At 44.5% G+C, this 22506-nt stretch overlaps 1 protein-coding gene across 31 annotated transcripts in view; it reads right to left on the reverse strand.

The window, feature by feature from the left end:
• Positions 1-22506, reverse strand: part of PPP6R3 (protein phosphatase 6 regulatory subunit 3) — a 121311-nt gene that overhangs the window by 15288 nt on the left and 83517 nt on the right. For 10 of the 31 annotated variants that reach the window (XR_013994338.1, XM_081064585.1, XM_081064560.1 and 7 more), the window contains 7 exons: positions 21728-21843; positions 20031-20116; positions 14157-14243; positions 8861-8958; positions 7329-7383; positions 6379-6512; positions 525-646 (listed from right to left, as the gene is read on the reverse strand). Coding sequence is in view for 29 of the 31 variants with exons in the window: in XM_081064585.1 (XP_080920711.1) it covers positions 525-646; positions 6379-6512; positions 7329-7383; positions 8861-8958; positions 14157-14243; positions 20031-20116; positions 21728-21843 (698 nt within the window). In the remaining 2 variants the exon portion in view is untranslated. The remainder of the gene's footprint in view (positions 1-524; positions 647-6378; positions 6513-7328; positions 7384-8860; positions 8959-14156; positions 14244-20030; positions 20117-21727; positions 21844-22506) is intronic. The other 21 variants (XM_081064563.1, XM_081064562.1, XM_081064571.1 and 18 more) reach the window with 6 other exon arrangements.

Consider the following 22506-nt stretch of genomic DNA (forward strand, 5'->3'; position numbering starts at 1 on the left):
AGTGTGGCAAGCCTCCAAGGACACCAGGAAGAGACAACACCGGAATGCCTGAAAATCTAAGGAGATGACAGTGCTTGTAACAGGCCAGCTAACGCAAGTCTTCTCAGCAAGTAGCAGGACGTACATAAGCACTTAGCTGGACAAGTTTTAGAGTTACAAGACCCATAAATCAACTCTGAAAAACCCACTTTATATTGTTTACGCTTTAAGGCCTTTCCTCTGGCTTGGTGCATTCACGATGCTTCACACCAGTATTTCCTCATCTTTCCATCACCCGCGGTCTGTCCCCTTTGGCACCACCACACCCAGAGGATGGCAGTCTCCTCTGGCCACTCACACAGTGGGTGTCCATCCCGGAATGCAATGTGCTTCCCTCGCAGGTGTAACCTGCGTCTGCCCTCGGCCTGGTCGAACGACCACAGGTATCTCAGCTAACTTTTGCTTCTGACGTCACCTCACACTGCGGACCAGCTTGCCTATTTCCCAACACAGAGCGAGCGACACGGAGGAGGAGGGTGACTCACGTTCATTGAGGTCCACCTCCATCTTATCCTCGGTGTTGGCACTGCCGGACTCAAACAAGTCTTGTTTTGCTCCATCTTCTTCTTCAGAGTCTGTACTTTCCTCACTGTCTGTACTCCCCGAGCTAAGGCAAAAAGGAACCGAGGTATTTAATGCTGCACATCAGGCACCAGCTAAATCCAGGACATTCTCAAGTTCATCCAACAACAAAGAATCACATGCACTTCAACTGGATCACGCCTGCCGTTTCGTTACGACTTCGCGCTGCGAGAGAGCGGGGACGCGGGTGAGAAGGGGCAGTATGTCCGCGGAGGCCCCAAGCCAGCCTCAGCGGAACAGCGCAGGGAAATGGGAGACAAATGACCGGTCCAGAGAAAGCTGAAGGAGCAACACAGAAGCAGCGTCCCCTCAACTGGGACAAACGCCTGGAGGTTCAGTTTTCTTAAGGAAACGACGACAGACAGCACAAATATTTTGATTCCGGGGATCACAACACGGCTAGAGCAAAAGGGAGGAACCAGCGCCGCCCCGGGCAGGTCAGCGGTCGCTGGGGACCACCCTCCCACTGCACGGCGCGCTTCCGCACGGAAACCGGCCCCGTTCTAGCAGGCCCGCTGGCTGATGGAAAGAGCTGCACTGCAGAATCTTCTAGTTCCCCTTCTCTTTCCTTAATATTACATCCCCACTGTTTCTCCCTTTCAGTCACTGAGGCATTTAGAGCGGCAGCTTTGCAGGAGGTGGCAGTGTGTGCTAGTTAAGGGAAGATGCCGGTGTGTCGTTTTTGACTATTTTAACAACGTATTGATGAAACGAACCTGTTAGAGCTACATAAATTAATCTACTTGAAAACAGTAGTATATATTACCTAACTTCTAGGGTAGGCTGGTCCTAACAACTACTGAGCAAGTTTTACAGTTTTAATGTTTTGGCTTTAATTCATTTTCATTACAGCTTTGTATGCTACTCTCATCTAATATAACCTCTATTGTATTGATTTCTTCTGTATTTTCCTTTTGGATTTTATAAATCAGAAGTTTAAGACCACAGGTTGGAAGAACAGTCACATGTTTCAAACAGATAGATGGGGCTCCAAACGATTTGTATTTCTGTCCTTGAACTTCAATGGTCTTAAACCTGTCTCAGTTTTAACAACTGAAGTTTGGGGCAATATTTGCCCATTCTGGTGTATCGTATTTGATCCTAGTATATAACAGCTGCTGTGGAAGCTGATCTTACTCAGTTCTATAGCAAAATACCCTCTGTTGTTCAAGACGTGAAGTATGCATGAACATCTACCTTTGAATTCACTTTTGTGCCATTTTTGTAAATACCTCAAAAAAGGTATTTACAACCTCAAAACAAAAACAAAAAAACCAAAGACTGCTCTTCAAGTGAGCTGCATAATCAGGGCTCTACCTCTTGGGCAACCCTTAAAGGTGTACATCACAATCTAAAAAAGCGCCTTCTAATAGGTGTGTAGGGGTATTTCCCGGTGGTGTTAATTTGCATTTCCTTAATGACCAAGGCGGTGGAGCTTTTCACGTGTATTCGCCACCCATCTATCTTCTTTTCTGAAGTTTTTCCACATCTTTAGTACGTTTTAGAAACTGGGTCATTGTCTTTTTTTCTTATGATAGAGTTTTGAGAGCTCTTATACATTCTCCTAGAAGTCCTTTATCAGATATACAATTTGCAAATGCTTTCTTCTAGTGTATGCTTTGTCCTTTTGTTCTTTTGAAGAGTAGAAGTGTTTAACTTTGATGAATTTAAACTTAATAAAATTTTTCTTTCACGTATAGTGTTTCTGGTGTTGCATCTTAGAAATCTTTGCCTAACCCAAGGTCACAGACTTTCTAGTACAACTTCGAGTTTTATATTTAGGTCTATGATCCATTTTGAGTTAATGTGTATATATGGCAAAAGGCATGGACTGAGTTCATTGTTGTTGCGTACAGACGTCCAAGTGTTCCAGCACTATTTGTTTGAAAGCCTATCCTTTCTCCCCCGAATTGCCTTAGCAACTGTCAAAAATCAATGGTCTACATCCCTATTTATGGGCTCTACTCTGCCCCTCAATCTAGCCCGTCTTAATTATGTCTTAATTACCGTATCTTGACATCAGGAAGTGTTGGTCCTCCAATTCTGTTCTTTTTTCTCAGATCTACCCCTACCTATGTAATATTCCGATGCTACTATGAATAGTATTGTTTAGTGGTTTCGATTCTAATTGTTGCAGTATATAGAAATACAATTATATTGATCTTATATTGTGAAATCTTGCTAAACCACTTAATTGTTCTAGTCTTCTTGTAGATTCCAATACGTTTTATACATTGAGAGTTATTCTGTCTGTGCATATAGCTTTACTTTTTCCTTTCCAATCTAGATGCCTTTTATTTCTTTTTCTTGACTTACTGCACTGGCTAGAATCTCCAGCACAATACTGAAAAGCAGTGGTGAGAGCAGATATCCTTGTCTTGAGCCTGATCTTAAGGGGAAATCGCTGAGTCTTTTACCATTAAGTATGGTGCTAACGGTAGGTTTACTATAGAAACTTTAATCAGGTGGAAGAAATTCCCTTCTATCTGCAATTTGCTGAAAATCCTTAGGAATGGATGCTGGATTCAGCTGCATGATTGACTTCTGAATGTTAAACCAACTCTGGATTCCTGGAACAAATCTTGCGTAGTATCGATATATTATTGTTGCATTTATTTGCTAAGATTTTTAAAAGTTGTGGCATCTATGTTCATGAGAATAACTGGTCCCTTTTCTTGTGATGCAATGTAATGTCAGCTTCTGGTATCAGCTTGCACTGATGGGGCCTTACAGACATAGGTACTATGCCCTCCTTTTCAATTTTCTGGAAGCTTTGGTATAGAACTGGTATAATTTCTTCCTGAAATATTTGATACAATTTCACCAGAGAAGCCAGCTGGGTCTAGAGGTTTTTTGTTACATGTGGGAAGTTTTAAATTAAAAATTCAACGTCTTTAGTAGGTATAGGACTATTCTTTTTTGCTTGAGATTTTGTGCTTTGTATCTTTCCAAGATCATCTAGGTTGTCAGTTACTGGCATAGAGCTATTCCTAATAATCCCTTATCTTCATTTAGTCAGTATCTGTAGTGATGTCACCTCTCTCATTCTTGATATTAATAATTTGTATCTTCTTTTTTTCTTGATCATTCTGTCCACAGGTACATCAATTTTATTAATCTTCTCAAAGAACAACTTTTGATTACGATTTTCTCTATTGTTTTTGTTTTGCATTTTAGTTCCTTAAGGTGGAATCTGAGGTTGCTGATCTGAGATGTTTCTTCTTTTTAAAAGCAAGCAGTTAGTGCTAAACATGATCCTTTCAGTAGTGTTTTGTTGTATCCTCCAAATTCTGGTATGCTATGTTTTCCTTTTCTTTCCTTTCAAAACACTGTGTAATTTCCCCTTTGATTTCTTAACTTGTGTTATTTAGTTTCTACATATTTGGAGATTTTCTAGAGATATATCTGCTGTTTGTCAGAGAACATACTTTGTATGACTTGAAACCCTGGAATTTGTTGAGACTTGCTTTACAGCCAAAATATAATCTTGCTTAATAAATATTTCATGTACACGTGAAAAGAATGCATATTCTGCTGCTGTTGGGTGGAGTGCTTCATAAATGTCCAGCAGGTCAAACTGGTTAGTAGTACTGTTTGAGTGTTCTGTATCTTTCCTGATTTCTGCCTATTGTTGTATCAATTACTGAGAGAGGAGTCTTGAGATATCTGATTATAATTGTGGATTTATCTGCTTCTCCCTGCAGTTCTGTTTTCCTCTGTGTATTTTGAAGCTATTATTAGGTATATAGACATTTAGAATTGTTAAGTCCTTTTAATGAATAGAGCTCTTTATGACCTTTTCTTTATCCCCTTCCTTTGAAATATAGACCCTCGACCTTTTCTTTTGACTCGTTTTTGTATTTATATTTAAATTATTTCACACAGGCAGAATAAATTAGATCCTTTTTTTCTTTTAAATCCAATCTGAGCATCTCTGTGTTTCACCGGGGGTTTCTGGATCATTTGTTTAGTATTACTTAAACCATTACTGATGTGGTTGCCTCGGTTTAATACTATCATCTTGCTGTTAAGTTTTCTGTTTGTACCAGCCTCCTTTTATTTTTTTTGCCTTTAGATTTTTTAAAAAAAATGACTTAATTTCCTTTTGTTAGCTTATTAACTCTGTTTTGTTATTTGGGGTTTCTAAGTATACATCTTTAACTTATCACTTTCTCGTTTCAAATGATATCACAGCCAAACACTAGAAAGAACCCAAAAGTTCATTAACAAGTCAATGAATAAACAAATTATATAGTGTATCCACTTGATGGACCACTGTTCAACCAGAAAAAGGAATGAACTCTTGGTACATTACACAACATGGATGACTCTCAAAATAATTATGCTGAGTGAAAGCAGCTAGACAAAAGAATGTATAATGTGTGATTTCATTTACATAAAACTTAAAAAACACACACAAATCATTCTAAAGGAACAGAGAGCAGGTGGGGGAAGGTCTTGCCAAAGGGTGTGAGGGAATGCCTGTGGGTGATGGGTAAATCCAGGACGTGGACCGGGATATCAGTTTCATGAAGGTATATATATGTCAAAACTTATCACGCTGTGTAATTAAAATAAGTGCAGTTTACGACAAGTCAATTCTACCTCAACAGAGACGTTCAACAACTGCCTTCTCCCGTCACATTGTGTTCCCTCTGGGTGTCACCTGTCATCTCCTCCAGGACACTCTTCACTGCCACACTTAATGCTCTGTTAGGACCAACTGCACTGCGGCTTTAGTGTGTGAGGACGGTCTGCCTCCAGAGGATAAACGCTACCAGGCAACGGTTATTGAGTAAATTCACTCAACACAAGGGCCAAGATTTCCTAGCAAAGGGTGACAGACAAGTTTGACTGGCGCTTGATCTTAAAAAAGAAAAAATCCCCATGAAGACCCCTGACCCTTGCTGTTCCTGGAGCTGCGGCAGCTACGATGTGGTCACCAGGTGAGTAACCAACATGCGGAAGGTGACAGAGTGGGAACCAAAGAAAGAAGCGAAGTTTAGTGACTGTAACAGCTCTGGACTGTGAGACAAAAACACCTCTGCTGGGTAAGCCGCTGAGGGGCTGGCTGGGAGACGGGACAGAGGAGGTTTTATTATACTTTTCACTGTACCCTTTTCTCTTCGAATTGTATGCCATGTTAAAACATTACTTATTAAAATTATATGAAATAAAAATGAAAGTTCAGCTGTTGTTCTCCTAACTACGAGGAGTCTAATGATACTCAGGTAACAAGAACTCCCCGTGTACAGAAGCAAATCTGGCTTCTTGTGACAGAGAGACTTAAAGAAAATTAGGAAAAAATAAAAACTGGATTGATTCTGACGCTTGTCAACTGACATGACTATCTCCGCAAGTTCGATTAGCTTTGAGAGAGAACTTTTCCCTCCTTGGGGAAACTTTCAGTCTCGTGTAACAACCAAAACATAACCCGGCTGCCGCTGTTGTTAGCGGGAAGGGAACAATTAATCAGAGCCTGTACGACTACATTCCTCAGCACTGTTCCCCACGCAGAACAGGCTGTCACAGTGCTCCGTGAACGACAGCTAAACCCTGCCAGCATTTTCAAGCAGATCTCCCGGTCCACAGCTGTCTCCCTGCAGCTGGGAGCACTGGCACCCACCACACCAATCAACCAGGGCATTCCCATCAGGACAAAAGCTCTGGGTTCCAGGACACAGCGCACTTCTCCTAGTAAGCATGTGCTTTGGGCATGGACATGACTGCCTGAACAAGACATCTTTCATCTTTCACCTGGACCGTCTCTGGGATTCTGGTGTAAACGCAATGTGCTTTTCCTCCCAGATGTCTTCCTCGTCAGACCCGCCGCCATCGTCAAACTGCTGTATTCTTTCCTTACAACACGCTTCAAACAAGGCAATATTTCCCTAAACAGAAACGAGAGAGGGAGGGAAAGAACAGAGGAGATTTACAAATCAATTTACTTTCTCCGAAAGTTACCAAAGTACATTGCATTCTTCCCCTTCCTTTACAAACAGTGTCTACCCCCGATGCTAAGGCAAAATGTAAGCACCTAATGTCAGCTTCTGTGTGAGCGACCGCCAGGACCCCCCTTAGGTAAGAGGGATCCAGAAGCAGCCTGAGAAGCCGGGGCTTCCGCCTGGGAGCCTTGCTGCCCCGCCCACCTGTCATGCGGCCTCAGCTCTGCCCCAACAGGCAAGGCAGCCTGCGTCTCCAGCGCTGGGATCAGCCCAGCTAAGCTGTGACGAGCACCAAATGCCTGGCTGCAGTCCGCCCTGATCACGTCAGCACACAGACCAGCATCTGTCATGCCAATCAGCACAGAGATCAAGGCGGTGCCCATTCAGGTGACACAGTCCAGCGCCATCTGATGTGGCCGACTGGCCCGCTGCTTCACAACTGCCTGGAGAGGAGAGGCTGTCTCTGACCCAGCCCAAGTTTCTATCCTGTTGACACACAGCAGACCGGAAGAGCGGCAAGCTAGAGTCCAGCTGCACTCCTTGAAGCTCAGTAACCACACTGCAATCATGAGTGACCCTGGTTTTATTAGCCCTGTCGCATCTTAAACAGGGGCCAGACAGGTCACGTGAGAGGGTGAAGAATCAGCGCTCTTAACACGCCGTGTCCCAGTGACACTGCCTCACGCACAGCCTGACAGACCAGCTCCCACTCGTCCATCCCTCAGATGCCTGCTGGCTACGACAGCGAACATTAATACTTACACTTTCATTTGTATTGAGAGTAAAGTTGATGTCTGATACCCGATCGAAAGAAACACTGTAAACAAAATATAAGTGTAGGAACAGTTAAGTATCTATAGACTCAAAGGCACAGTATTTGTGAAATTTTCCAAATTTAAAGTATTCACACTATCACTAAAATCTCTGTAAGTTAAAAGCAAACACCTTGCTTACATTAAATGATACCTCCTCCCTTGGTATTAAGGAATTTGTATAAAATGGGAAGGCTAGAAGGGAAGCCTTCTGAGACACAATAAACACTCTCAAAGCCGTCCTGTAAAAGGCTTTTCACATCCACGGAAACAACCATGTTCCATAACCAGGAAAAAGGTTATTGGCGAAGAGGAAACAGCACACAAAAGCTGTCAAATACTGAGCTTTCTGCAGGTACAGCCACACTCATACATAAAATACACAGACAGTCCGGAAATCGTGTGCTGTTATAAGACATCAACAGGAAGAAAGGAGGGAGTAAAAGGATTCACAACCTATTAAACATAATTTTTGAGTAGGTGGGGCTAGCTTATCATCCTTAAAAGATCTGTTCTAATCAGCCACATTCCAAGGACCCAGTGCAAGTTGTAAAGAGACTGTGGACTCCTAACATTTAGTGTGAGTTCACAGGCGAGCCTGTGGGTGCGGAGCCGAGCACCCCTGGGGTACAGGCACACCACCATGTGGACAGTCCCTGTTCTCTCTGGATCTCAGTTCTGCGGACAGCCTCCAACTCCCGCTGTGACAGCGAAGCCTGCGGCTCAGTGTGCCGACAGCACGTTGTGTGGCACAGAGTGTGCTGGGGGTCTTTCAGCTTCTCCCAGGCCTAAGCTACAACTTGTGAGGGCCCACAGCTTCCACTGGCTGTGGCTCAACAAACTACTGGAGGAACCGAAACAGACACTGGGGGCTCACAGGGGTCACCCGGGAGCCCCCTGTGAGAGCAGCCATCAACACTCCAAACCCCATTCGCATAAACCCTTTATTTATAAACACCTCTCACCTGCAGGTCAGGTGCCAGGCCGGCTGCTTTCACCTCTTTGGATCACCGCACATCTGCTACACCTCATTCTCTACAGCACTAACAATCCCCATTTCTGTGCGCCTCTGACCCTGACTGCACAGTGCTCTGCCTGCCTGGCTCTTGCAAAAACCTACCTCTGCCTTATGGTGAGTCACCTCGACAAGAGAACACGCAGGGTGGGGCTGCTCGCGCCTCACTGTAATATTAATACCTCCCCGTGTGCTTGCTCAAACCAGTTCTCTCTCCAGGATGAGCTACTTTAGATAATGCTACTGGCAACTAATGAGGAGTTCCTACATCTAGTAAAAACAAACCTCTGTGAAAGAGGCAAAGCTCCAAAGCAATCCCTCCTAGTGGGAGACCTTCTAATTCCTACTTGTCCCCAGGGCTGGACACGTTGGAAGGAAAGGAACACCTGAGCCCAGGACAACCACAAAATGTCTCACAACCAGCAGGAGTGCACGAGACAATTATGGAAACAGGAAAATATACTCACTTGCCAATGTCATCTTGATCTGCAAACTTCTCATCGTTGAAGCCAAACTGGTCAATAAAATTGGACGTCATTTGTTGCATCTGATAATCAGAAAAGGCCTGGCAACCCCAGGACCAGTGACAGTGACATAATGATTCTAATGACATTCTACATACTATTTGCCCATTTGTGTTCCAGAAATCATCTTATTTATAGAGCCACAGGACTTAAAAAGTTGGTGTGTTTTCTAAAAAACAGATCAAATAATTTCAGACACAAAATTTACCCCAAAAAGGAACTGTTTGGAATTTGGTGCACAAGTCATTCTAATGCACATATCATTGTAAGAAGTGTTAAGTGACCACTCTGTCCTCTTGCGAATTATCTTTAGGGAGGGGTCTGGGTTGTCTAATTCAAAGAGGTGATCAAGTGACATGTGACAGTCTGAAATTATAAGGTTTATCAGTTACCTCTGGACACAACCAACCTTATCCTTAAGATCCAACAAGTAACGACCCCACCCAGCCCCATCCCCCCTTTGCACCTCCCCGCCCCCAACCACTGCAGCAACATAGTGGCAGAGGAAGAAAGACAATCACCATCACCATCTTACAAACACATGTTCAGGGACACTTCATTTTCTTAGAAAAAGCTTTAAGTCTTAAAGAGATTGGGAAGAGTATAAAGTAACCTTTGTCCTACCTACCTGAGGAAGGACAGCCGTTTTAACACTGCCCTGAAATCACTCTGAAAAGCCTGCACCAGTTTCCTACACCGTTTCTAGAGCACCGAGCCACCTGTGTTTTCTTAGGGGAGAAATGGGGGACTCTGCAGAAACGATGGTATTCTAACTTCAGAGAACAAGCAGGCCGAGGAGGTGAATTGGGGATGTGTCCTACGTTCTCTATCAGGAGTGAGGAAGGGAAGACGATAAGGACGTGCGACTCCTTGGTGTACCCCAAGTAATAAATCCGGAGACAGACACCAACGTGTGTGCTGCCCGTGGACAGAGCTGTGGACAGATGACACCGCTCTCTCTTGCAGGTGAGCCCCATCCAGGGGACATGAGCAGTGGCCAGTGGCTGAACTAAAGACCTGGCTCCTGAGGCCACTTGCTGGGAGGGAGGGGGGCAGCTGTCGCTGTTAAGCCAATCTGTCCTCGGTTCCCCCGAGGGGAGCCCACGGACCCACCCACAGATGTACACTGCAGACGTGCCTGCCCTTCCTTCCTGACTGCTCATTCTGGTGGCAGGGAATATGGCATGGATAATCCACGTTGTGGATAATTAAAAAGCAACCTTATATTTGGCTTTGGAAGGCACCTTTTCCTTAGGTCTGCGACACGCTGTATCTGGTGTACAGAGCACTACAACCTCCCTTTTCTCTGAGCATACCCACCGCGGCCTCTGTTCATGCTCACACTTCCTTGCTGTCCCCTTTCCTGCCCAGAGATGAGACTGGACGAGCACGTGGGACACATGGCCAGCCTCGCAGGCGTGCCGTCGGGAACAGCGAGGCTGAGCCGTGGGGATCTGGCTGGCAGAAGGGGAGGCACAAACTCCAGGAGGCTGGGCCCAGTTTTGGACCCATGAATGGAAAATACCCGATGGAGCATTTATAGTCATTAAGTCAAAAAGAAAGAAGCCGACTCCCCCCGAATCTCAGCTTCATCTTTTATAAGGTAACAGGAGCGCCTGGTAACTTTGAAGACGTAGTGAAGGGGATGAAGCCGTCCGGAGCGAGCAGCGTAAGCTAGGCTCTGACTTTATTTGGGATGGACATTTGGTCACAGGGGATAGGTCCCTCAATTGTTTGCTTTGAGTCTTTCTTTTCCCTTTAATTTTGTACTTCTAGAGATCATACTGTAAATCTTTTGGGTATAAAAGGGAAGAAATGTTACCAACGTATTCCTTTAAATGCTTCATAAACAGAATGCAACCACTAAGTTGTTATAAATGTGCACGTGAATACACACAGATACGTACACACAGCTGTCCCTCGGCGTCCAGGGGGGCTGGTCCCAGGACCCCCTCGGGTACCAAAACCCAAGGAGGCTCAAGTCCCTTATATAAGGCTATGTACAGTATTTGCATAAAAAGTGCCCACACCCTCCCCTACTCGTATACTTCAAATCGTCCCGAGGTCACTCATAATACCCAATATAAGGCACAGGCTGTGGAAATATGTTACACTGGACTGCTTAGGGGACAATGAGAAGAAAAAGTCTGTACATGTTCAGAACAGACCCACTGTGGGTCTAGCTACATCGTGTATGTCAGCAGCTTTGTCTAGTTTTTTTTCTGAATATTTTTGTCAGCAGTGGCGGAACCCACCAATGCGGGACCCATGGATAGAGGGCCAACTGTATACACATATACATTCGCATTTGTTTGTCTGTCTGTCTGCCTGTGGAGATACCTCACAACTGACAGAGTTAACCTCCGTGCCACAGCACCAAGGAAAAAGAAGACCAACGAACCGTAGCCCTCTTAGTGCCAAGTCTATCATACCTCCTAGGTATAATAAACCAGCAAAGCACTGCAGGTTTCACACCTGATTATTACTAAGAAAGCTGTCAAGGCTACTAAACCCACAGAAGTAAAGGCTATTACTGCATTCAATGTAAAGCTACACAAGTGCTTTCCACCCTGAGAAATCCAAAGCTGGAAAGCCCCATGTGGCTGTGTAATTACTGAAATATTTTAACTAGTTAAAATTAAAAAACAAAAACAAAACCCCCACACTTCCTGGAACTGGCATCTGGCCAAAGCCGGGGACTGTCCAAGTCACTGAGAAGCAAGCCCGCCGCTTCATTAAGTAAATCTCTCTGGGGGTGTCAGCTGGGCCACAGACTCTCCCAGTTCACCTCGTCCGTCTGACCGCGTGCCTATGGACAAGCCTGTCTGGAATGAGGCCTGGGGGAGCCGGTCGGATCGGTACTGTAGAGACCATGCATGCGACGCAGCGCGAATTCTGCAGACATGCCTCAGCCTCCACACCTCTGTTAGGCAGCTACGAGGAGCAAGAGTCAAACACTAGAGAGGAGGAAAGCAGAAGGGGCAGCAGGCCCAACGAAACAGGCAGGGACATAAACCCTGGGAGGTACTCTCTGAGCCGAATGTGGCCCCGCGGTGAGTGACACGGGCAGGAAATCTTGTTACGTAACTCGCCCTAAGCTCTCTATGCTTGGGACTTGACCCACACGACACCTAACTTCACAGGTGAACGAGAACTTGAAGTTCTCTTCACATACAAAGAGCTCTGGACTAAATTAACCTAGACTTGTATGCTCTAACGAAAAAGGAAAAATGCTCTGGAGTCTATTTCTTATTTTCAGAATGATCCATGATCCAAGTTTGCTGGAAGCCTGTCAATCAGGAAAGAACAGTCCTTTTTCCTACTTTTTAGAGAGTTACACAAAGTGGAGAAAACCCACAGGAACGAGCCCGGTGAGAGCTGTTACTAAGGCAGTTCTGTGACCAGGGTGGCTTCATTTGCACATCAGCAGTCAGTCAAACCAAAAAAATGCCAGAAAAGTCTCCCAGAACAGCTATGACCCTGGAACCGGACTTCATGAGGGCTATGTGGAAAGGGGGTCCCCTTTCCACATACCTAAGTGTAACCACCCCTTGATTAGATCAGTAGCTTAAAGTTTCAAGTTTGTTGGTTTATTTACAAATAGATGTTTAGGGCACTCTCCTTCTTAAAGCTATTTCCACAGGTACAAAATCACCTTGATGATTTCCGCTTTCCCCATCACGCTCCACTGTAGGGTGGAGCAACGGATGGCACCAGACTGCACCCCAGGTTAGGCGGACCATTTCCGTACTCTGTGGGTGCTCCCGGACACACGGCTGTTGTCAGCGCTTCCTGGGGTGGCACCAGGGATCGCCAAGGTTGAAAAAGGCCTGCCTGGAGGCACGAGGCCTCCCAACGAGCCCCGAGGGCAGTGTGCTCAACAGCAGCCCAGACGGGAGCGTGGCAGTGAGGGGCTGCTGCAGGCTACAGCAAGGCTCAGCGGCTCACCAGCCCCCCTCCATCCCCATGGTGCTCCCTATGCTCCCTGCCCCTAACCTGGGGGGTTGGGGAGGACCGGCTTCAGGGCAGCAGTGTCAAGCATCAGCATAGTGCTGCAATGCTACTTCAGACCATACTGAAGATGGAAACGTTCAATTGCCTGGTATCAGACCAGCTGCTTAGCGCAGCCTATGCCAGAGCAGGCCGGTCCACGGGATGCGGGAGACAGGCTGCGTGATCAGAGGCATTTCATCCTGGCCCTGGTAAAGGATGAGGCTTCAAGATGGAGAAAAAGGAAGCCAAGCAACACGCAGTGCCGGGCGGGAAGGCGATGTGGCACCAAAGCCACTGCCATGCCAGGACCTGCTCCTGACTGAGGACACCTTCTCCGTATCAAGTGTTGGTCCCGTGTTTCCCCGAAAGTTAAGACCGGGTCTTATATTAATTTTTGCTCCAAAAGACGCATTACGGCATATTTTTCAGGGGCTGTCTTATTTTTTCATGTACAACCATCTACATTTATTCATATACAGTCATGTCACCTTCTTCTGGAACATCGTCATAACGTATTAAATGCGTCTGTCTGGCTGATGATCTTATTTTTCGGGGAAACACGGTAACTCTGGAAAGGGCTTGTTTTTAGCTCCCAAACTTGATACCCAGTTGAGACCGTGAGATCATCTGTCACCCCTCAAGAATCATCAATGGATGACAAATCAGTACATTTATTTTTACATCCTGTTTTCCTCCCCCACAAAGATTACAAGCAGCTGGTAAATGGGGAGAAATCTGGGGGCAGGAGGGGAGGATGGCAATGAGCTGCTTCCACTAAAACTAAATTTAGTAGACCTTAAGGAGATTAGAAACACGTAAGCCATTTGGTTCAGGGGCATTTATGCAAGTTACGCTTACTGACATTAAAAAGGTCTTACTCCAATTATTCTTACCCATAGATCTTGACTACTGGAGTCTTTAGGCAACAACTCAACTACTGTAAAGGTCTGCACAACGAGCATGTCTGAGGGAGGCGCTCTGTGAACTGTTCGTTCAGTTCATTCAAAACTCCTGAGAATTGACCCAACTCACCATCGTTTATCAGGCGTGAAACATTTCCTGGAAATATAATCAACACAAACCCTCCTGTCACGTACCCAACAGTTCCTGTTTGCATGCTTTTCCTAACGGATAAGTAACCCCAAATCACATCCTAACATAATCTGACTCCGAAACTGATTCATAAACGGCAACTGGACTAAGCAATGAAAATAAAAACAAAAGCAAAGCTTTAGGCATGACTCACTTGCTGCAAAGAAGAATCCTGTGAGAAACCCGTTTCTTTAAAGTCAATTTCATCATCACTGGATGAATGAATATGGCAGGTTGTAACCTATATGCATAAAAATGTAAAAGACTATTTAACATAAAATGTTTTGCACATTTGTTTGCATCAGCATTTTTATGGAAAAAAAATCACATTTACTTTTTCTCTCAATGTGTAACAACAACAAGAACAAAACTAAGAAACAGTTGAGTTGTAAAATCAACCCAATACTCTGGGGTGCACATCCCCTAAACAGATGGCGTGGCGCCCTGCCCTCTGCTGCCCACATGTGGTCATTTCACTCATTACCAACATCACCAGAAAACAGGTCAGAGGACTTAACTCCGTTCAAGTGATTTTGGTAATTATCTCCAATTAAATATTTTCAAAGGGAAGGCAGAAGGAATGCTCAGATGAAATATAAAAATAATTTATATGTGCCAATCTTGAAGGCTAAAACTGCAATTCCCAGGAATTACTAATGAACCACTAGAAAGGTGAGGTTTAAAATATAACCATTTCACTTGAAATTCTTGCATTTCTTGCCCACTCTAAGAAAAGCACTGTTCATATGACTTGAGTCAATAGTCTCCAGCTTATAAAAAGACCCCAAATCTTCTTCCCCTTAAAATGTACCCCTGACCTCAGAACTTAACAACTAACTCACAATTAATTAAGCAAAAACACAAACATGAACTACTCACCACTTCATGGTAAGTGATTTTTATTAATTCAGAAATGTCACACGTTAGGGGAAACGTATTAAAAATTAGAAACGATACACAAATGACTAAGTATATAGCACTAATAGCAGAAATTGCTATATAGCAAGTACTAAATATGAACCGTCTATACATTCTAGAAACCGGCATGAAACTTTCTGAGGGTCACTTACACTGCATTTTCTGGGTTTTCCTTCCTGTACTTTTAGCAGAAGTGTTGGGCAAAGACCACTGTCATGGGGGAGGCGGGCATTACCACCACCCCCCTTGGGGCTGGAGTCAGGGAAACCGGCTGTTCTGCTTTGTGAGGTGCCAACACTGGTTCAAGCCCAAAGCAGAATCTAAATAGGTCTGTGTGTGATGTGGCTTGTGAAAATCTGCATAAATCACGTCCTGAAGAAAATTAATCTTTCTCTCTGTCTGACCACCTGTGTAAAGACACTGAGCCCACGTGAGGGACCCAGTGCTTCAATGCCTTCCGTCTCTATCTTCCCTCCTGTCCAGAGACGCACTCGCACTCTACTGGAGAAGCTGGCCTGATGAAATCAGCCGCAGAATCTCAGAATCTGCGATCGTGGAAGGAACCCGGCTAGCTACTGTCAGTCAGTTGGAGCTTTAGGGGAGGAGCTTCAGAGAAGAGGGGGGAGGGGCCGCTGCAGAAGTGCGGAGGCCACGGGGTACTGCTGGGTCATGGCAGCTGCCATCTCACAGGACCACTGCTATGAAGAGTGGGCCAAGTGGTCGTATTGCAGAGGGTTTAGAGGAGCTTTGGGCTACTTGGTTGCAAGGCTAGTTAGTGTATGAGTCATATGAAGCCAGTGTGTGTTTTAGGGGTGCAACCCCATGGTGGGGTGCAGAATTGGACAATTCAAAGAGCAAGCTAGGTGAACTAAACAAGAGAACAGAAAGCGATGGCTACTCCTGGCATGTTTACTTTTTGCTACGAAATAAGATTTTATCAGCGCATTAAAGATGAGAAACAAAGTAGCTTTTGTTGAGCAACTACTATGTGTCAGATACTGTGACTATTTTACATATTCGCCTTGTATCCTCAAAGCAATTCTGGGAGGTAGTCAATATAATTTTTTCCTCCAAAAAAACTACTGTTTTAGGAAGTTATTGTTAATAACACACAACACATGCACACCTTCGCAATTTTGTTACTGAAAGGTGTGCCGATTCTGATTTAACACAATGAGCGAAAAAGACCACTGCATTTACCCCCGGGGGGAGACGTGCTGATGGGAATCCCACTAGTTCATCGCACAGTAGTGGCCACCACGGAGTCCCTGGGCTGAACTTCTCAACTTCCCTTTTACTGAGGAACCTCCAGCTCAGTAAATACCACTCCCATTCTTCTTCCTCGCTAAAACCCTCGTCATGTTGTTTCTTCTGACCCCGGGCATCTGTCACGCGACTGCAGAAATAGAACCTAGACCCCGCACGTCCCACCAGATCCACACGACCTCCCTCACGCAGGCCATTAGTGCGCGCTGGGATTAACGCTCCCTCGGGCAGCGAGTCCCCTGCTGCAACCGTGGTCCCACCGTGGTCTGTTCTCCGCCAGCAGCCGCAACGATTTCTCCCAATGGACATTACATTAGGTCGCTTTTCAGTTCCAAACCCAGTGGCTTGTCATCTCCCTAAGGACACAACCCAAGGGCTTGCCGTGGACTAAAGCTGTGAGATCTGGCCTGCAGAGCCTCAGACCTCACGTCCGGTTCTCTCCATCGCTCGCTCTGGGATGACGTGTCCGCCTCTGCACACGCGGGGAACGAACTAGCCTCGTGCTTCTGCACTCCCTACCCCCCACTCCCATCAAGCTCTACACAAATGTTACCTGCTCGGCGAGGTTTCCCCAGGCCATCTAATTTTGAATTGCACAGCTGCCCCAAACGCTCCCTTACTCCCTTTCCTGGAGTTTCTCCATCTGCGTCGAGGCAGGGTTTTTGCCAGTCTTGTTTAGTACAAAGTCCCCAGTACTAAACACATAGTAGCCATTCAAATATTTATTGAATTAATGAATACTAATAAATCACTACATGAGAACAGATTCATACCTTAAAAAAGTAAAAAGTGTGAGAACACTCTTGCCAAGATAGATGTATTCTAAGTACATTCTTGATGCTACAATGAAAAAATGCTTTTGAGGAGTCACCATCTTCCACAAAATTTGTATTATTAACTGCTGTTACAGGAAAACAAACAAACAAGCGTTTCCTTCATTTTTGCCGGTCATGTTGCTAAGGAAAGCCACAACCATGACTTAAACTCTGAGTGAAATGTGGCAGCTCCAGACTCAGCCCTCATTGGTGTGTGGCCCTGCTCTGGCTCTGGCCTCCGGCACCTCCCCGACCCGGGCTGGTTAGAAACACCAACTCTCAGAGGTCCCACCATAACCTGCTGGACCTCTAGGCAATTCCTATGTGCACATTTGTACACAACCTCCATAAACTGTCTCATCAGTGATGGGAAAGAAGCACAAATGCTTTTAAAACACATTCTCCCCTTGGAGCGGGAGGCAGAGAATAAAACAAACTTAATTTTCCAAAGTCAGCGCAAAAACATTTCCTACGTTATCTAAATTATCTAAACCCCTACCAATTTTCAGAGAGGGGGCTTAGTCAAAACACAGAGGTCTCTGGATGTAACTAAAACACCAAATTTCATTCATAATAAACTCCTAACACAAAAGCATAAACAATATATGAATCCACTGTGCATATACTTTGGCACGATGGGTCGAAAGAGCAAAGTCCTTCAGAGCTGGGGAGGCGGGTGATTGAAAAGTTGCCCCAGAAGTGACAGAAGCTTGGGGTTGGCACAGCCTGTCTTACATAACGGAGTAAGTCCTCCGGCCCACAGCCAGTAGGATGGACAGGGATGTGTCTGGCGTAGAGGTAAACAAATCCTTGCCGGAACCAGAAAACAAGAACGGGCCAGGGCAACACAACAAGCATTTGGTGCTGAACTACAGGGTGACTCAAGTCCTGTTACTACACCCAAAATAATTCCAGAGAGGTACCCAGCCGAGCCATCCTAAACCAACGAAATCAGGCAGTGCATCGAATCTAACCTGCTTGGGGAAAGGGCAGGGAATAAGCAATCTACTATCTAATCGCCAATTTCGGTGATAAATGTGCCTGAAACCATCAGAGGGGAAATGCTCTGAGCTGGACTCTGCACTGCCTCCCACGTGTGGATACCCCTTCTGAACACCATTTTACAAGCGCAAGAGCCACTAACAGAAAACAGTTATAGAGTGGGGCTGCATCAATGTTAACGGGGCTCTATAAATCTGACCACTCTTGCAGTATACGCGAACTTCTTCCTTCCTTTTTACTGTAGGCTATTTATGTAGTGCGTGCACGTGGCAGAAAGTGCAACAGGCAAAGGAGCACTGAGCTCCAACGAGCGGTGGGTAGAGCCCATGTTCGCTTCTGCTTCAGCACAGGTGTCACGTCTGGGTGTCGGCCCCAAAAGGGCCACATGTGACTCCGCATGCCAGGCCCGCACTCTTCCGTGTGGACATAACAATAACACAGTCACACGCCAGGTAGACGCATCATGCAAAGCAGCTGAATGTCGTCTGAATTGCAATGATGTCCTTCTTTCCACAGAACTGCTCTCAAGAGAAATCTACTTAACTTACCAAAAGATAAAGAAGTTTTAAAATTTTCCTGATACCAACAAGTTTAATGGGACATTTTTTATTTCTACCTCTGAAGTCAAAGGATAATATTAAAATAATTTTCCCAAACAAAATCAGAATTAATATTCCTAAATATTCCCTTTTTTGATAGAAACAAGACAAAAATCCCCTTAAAGGAGATCACCTTGCCTGCATTTTTAACAGGTATCAGCATGGGGGCCTCTACAATTAAATGGTTCAATTTAACAGTATGAGAGAACACTTTCACCCTACAATAAAACCTGATTATCCAGAAATTTGAGCAATTTGATTGGGGGGAAAAAACCATCTACCGTGGGTGATACATTCATTCAAAATTACTTAACCTTTCCTTGATGACTCAGGGCTGTCAAAATGAATGTGTTTCTCTGTTGGGCTAAAATATACTAGGACACTAAGGGCCATGAGATCTATTTCAATTAAATGACCCCACACAGGTCCCTTTTTATAGCTATCTCTTAACTTCATAATTCTGCCCACTCCTAATACCTACTAATGTTATCATTATACCCACCTTAACAAGCCATTTCCCCACCAACCTGTTCAGAATCTGGAAACAGAACCAAATTTGTTAGACCATCTACAAAGCAGAAGGTGACAGGCCCTTCAGGCTGTGACTCATGATGACCCAGTGGCCTCTCTGTTGCTGCCTCAGCCTGTTTCCCTCATCTCTTAATTCTGTTCTAAACAGATAATGCCGCCAGACACTTGACTGCCGAACAGTTGAGGTATTACTGTTTATTAGAAATTCAAGACTGCAGCTGCTGAATTTCAAACAAAGAGTAAAATGCCCGACACACCTCCTTCCCAGTGGAGCCAAGGCCATGGCCCCGACTACTAGCTGGCATGCGCTGATAAAAGGAAATGCTTTTCCACATCTTTAAAAACAAAACCGATACTCACCTTAAAACTTAATGTGTTAAAAAACAAACAAACAAACAAACAAACAAAAAACCCAAGGAATGCATTCCAAAGTCCAATATAATTTAAGAAGACGTATTATCAATGCCATTATTCCCTGGCTAAAAGAACCAACCTGTTAAGACTTTAAAGCTGGGGTTTCAAAGGCATGTACAAAATGTCCCCCACTGGGAATGAGGTCAAACAAAAGTCAACTCAATTCAGTAACATTAGAAAATATCCAAAGGAATATTTAGGCTTTCTGACCACCCAGGGCTACCTGAGGCAGAAGGCAACAGACCCACAGAGTAAAGGGAAGACTAGAGGCCATCCTGTTGAGCTGCTCAGGCAGGAAGGAGGATTTGACTGGGCCAGTTAGCAAGAATACTGTGAACACTGACTTCTCTTCCTGGTAAAGAAACAGACTTATCCTTGACCCACAATTCCCAGGACACATGGAAGATCTTTCACATCTTTCTGAATAAATGGGCAAAGGCTAAGAGCCCTGAAGTCACAGAAATGTAACCTTGTAAAACCTACTAGATCTACCGTGTTCCTCTTGTTAGTTTCTCCTAAGGAACTTGTGCAGAACGTCTCCCATCGCTCCCTGACTTCATCTGGAAGATCTTCAAAGGAAAAAGAAGAAAAGTGTCATCACTACAGTGACCTACACACAAATGACATCAACAAGTAACACAAGAGGGCAACCCCCCCCCCCCACGCTGGACTCATCAGAGAACTCCCAGGGGACCGGAGTTACACAGACGTGCACAGCATGAGCCCCGAGGACTTTCAGGAACCAGAACCACCCCTCCAAGAGTCTAGACTTGACGCCAAGAGCTCTTAGCAGCTGTGAATTTAAACAAGTTTTAAAAAAATCTTTTGGTTAAAAACTGGAATCTTTTGGTTACAACCTGGAAAATGTGAGTGTTTCCAATAAACTCTTCTGAGAAAGTAAGTCTTTAAGGTGGGGGGAAATACTGTCTTTTTTCATGGTCATGCAAGTTTAGGAAACGCTAAAAAAGTCAGCTCCTGCACACTTTCTTGAGACACTCTGATTAGCATCTGGCCAAAGAATGTTCTGTGGAACTCAGTTTGGCTTTTCAAATTGCTCAAAAATAATGTTTCCTAAATGTCTGTGTCACAGGCGAATACATGGATACATAGTGAAATTCAACCGTCTGTAGAAATTTTAAAGAAAAGGATATACCCTTTTCTGAGAAAATGAAACTATAGCTGTAATCTTGGAGGAGTTACTAAAGTTGTCATGTGACAATTCTGATTTAAACATACGTGCACCACCCAGCAACTTTCATAAAACAAAGACTGATCTAAAAAACAATCAAACACATGGCCATTTCTCCTTGGTAAGAATATAAACTGTGATGATCTGGCTTATACTCCTCTCAAGAAGCAAAATTACAGGTGAGCAATCCCTAATTTTTCCATCACTGGGCATCAACTATGGTTTGAATGCACATTTGATAGGTAACAGCCTCTTGAACACATGAACGTTCTTAAAAGATAAACAGAAGAATACACTGGAAAATGAGTTTCATCGAGTTAACTCTGAATGAACTCTGTACTGCAAAGGTTAAAGATTTTTCACATTCAGAGTCAGTCATGGGACTAGTGACCCGCTGGTACACAGAGCTCTCCTGTTTTAGGAGATAGCCGTGTGGCCTGCGTGCCAGTGTAAAAGGCATCCACTTACTTTCTTCCAAGTAACCTTGGGCTGACTGCATTTAAATGCTAGTACAGAAAGAGTCCTTCAGGAGCCAATATTCCTCGTTTTAGTAATAGAGATATGGGGAAATACTGATCAATGCTGATCAATGCTTTAATATCCTGGTTACAGGAACTCAGTCCATAGGCTATATAGGGGCCTTTAGAAGAAAAGAAAAAGCAAGAGAATTATAGGTCAGGTGGCTCAACTGCCAGCTTGTGAGTGCTTCGAGCTCAGAGGGTTGAGCTACTGCGCAGTGCTCTTTGAAAACGCAAGTGGGTAACTAACTAGTATGCTGAACTCGGCCAAGCCCGCCAATACGCACTAACACGAGTGTAGGAATAAGAACAGCAAAGAACTACGTCGTTCAAAACATTCTCGAGAACCTCACTTAAAGCGTCAGATAAAGAAACTCCGCAGACAACTAGGAAAAATGCTGTTATTTTACTTTATCCTTAAATCCTTTCTCTGATCCAACGAAAACGTAATTCCAATTCCGTGAAGCACTTACCTTTGATGAGCTGCTGCACGGCGGCACTGTTGGGGCCCTTATCCGTACTGTGCACAATGCAGTTAGCTATCCTCGTCAGGTGTCCCATGTAGCCGTGGCGTCTTCCTCCCTCGGCCCTGCCAAGGGGCAAAGGGCAAATACTGAGACTCCTGACAGAATGGAGCAATGCAACAGCTTGGTGAATACAGGGCATTTAAGCAATCATTCTAGAAGCCGAGGCACTACGATGAGAATGGACAGAAAAGCTACATTACCAGGCGGGGAGACAGAGAAATTGTCTACTCAAGATTATACTATAGCCTCATTCGATAGGACAAGGTTTATTCAACTACAGAAACCAAGCATTAATCTTCAATAATCTATTACCTATAAAAAGCAAAAACCCAAACATTCATTGATGCTTTTCCTTTTTATCTCTTTGTGAAACTTTTTCAGACATTAAACAGATTGTAAGGAACTAAGGTAATAATTCTGCTGGTTCATTTTGCTTAAAGGACATCCAATTTTAATCATCCCAACCAATTAACAGAGGTAATTATCTACCAATGGCATTTCCCAAGTTGAAATATTGTCTGGTTTGTGGACGTGGCCGAGATGAGAGGTAGTCAGCTTGTGTTTGGCCCACACACCATTTGGAACGTAGGCAAATTATCCCTCGTCCCTTTCCACATTTAGGGTCTCATCTTCCCAACTGAGATCCATCTTTCCATTCAGAAAAATGCCTACCTATTAAGACAGCATCACTAGGAAAAGTCTGTGTAACAGCTACTTACATGTTA

This window comes from Rhinolophus hipposideros (assembly GCF_964194185.1).
Source record: "Rhinolophus hipposideros genome assembly, chromosome: 10".
Lineage (NCBI taxonomy): Eukaryota > Metazoa > Chordata > Mammalia > Chiroptera > Rhinolophidae > Rhinolophus > Rhinolophus hipposideros.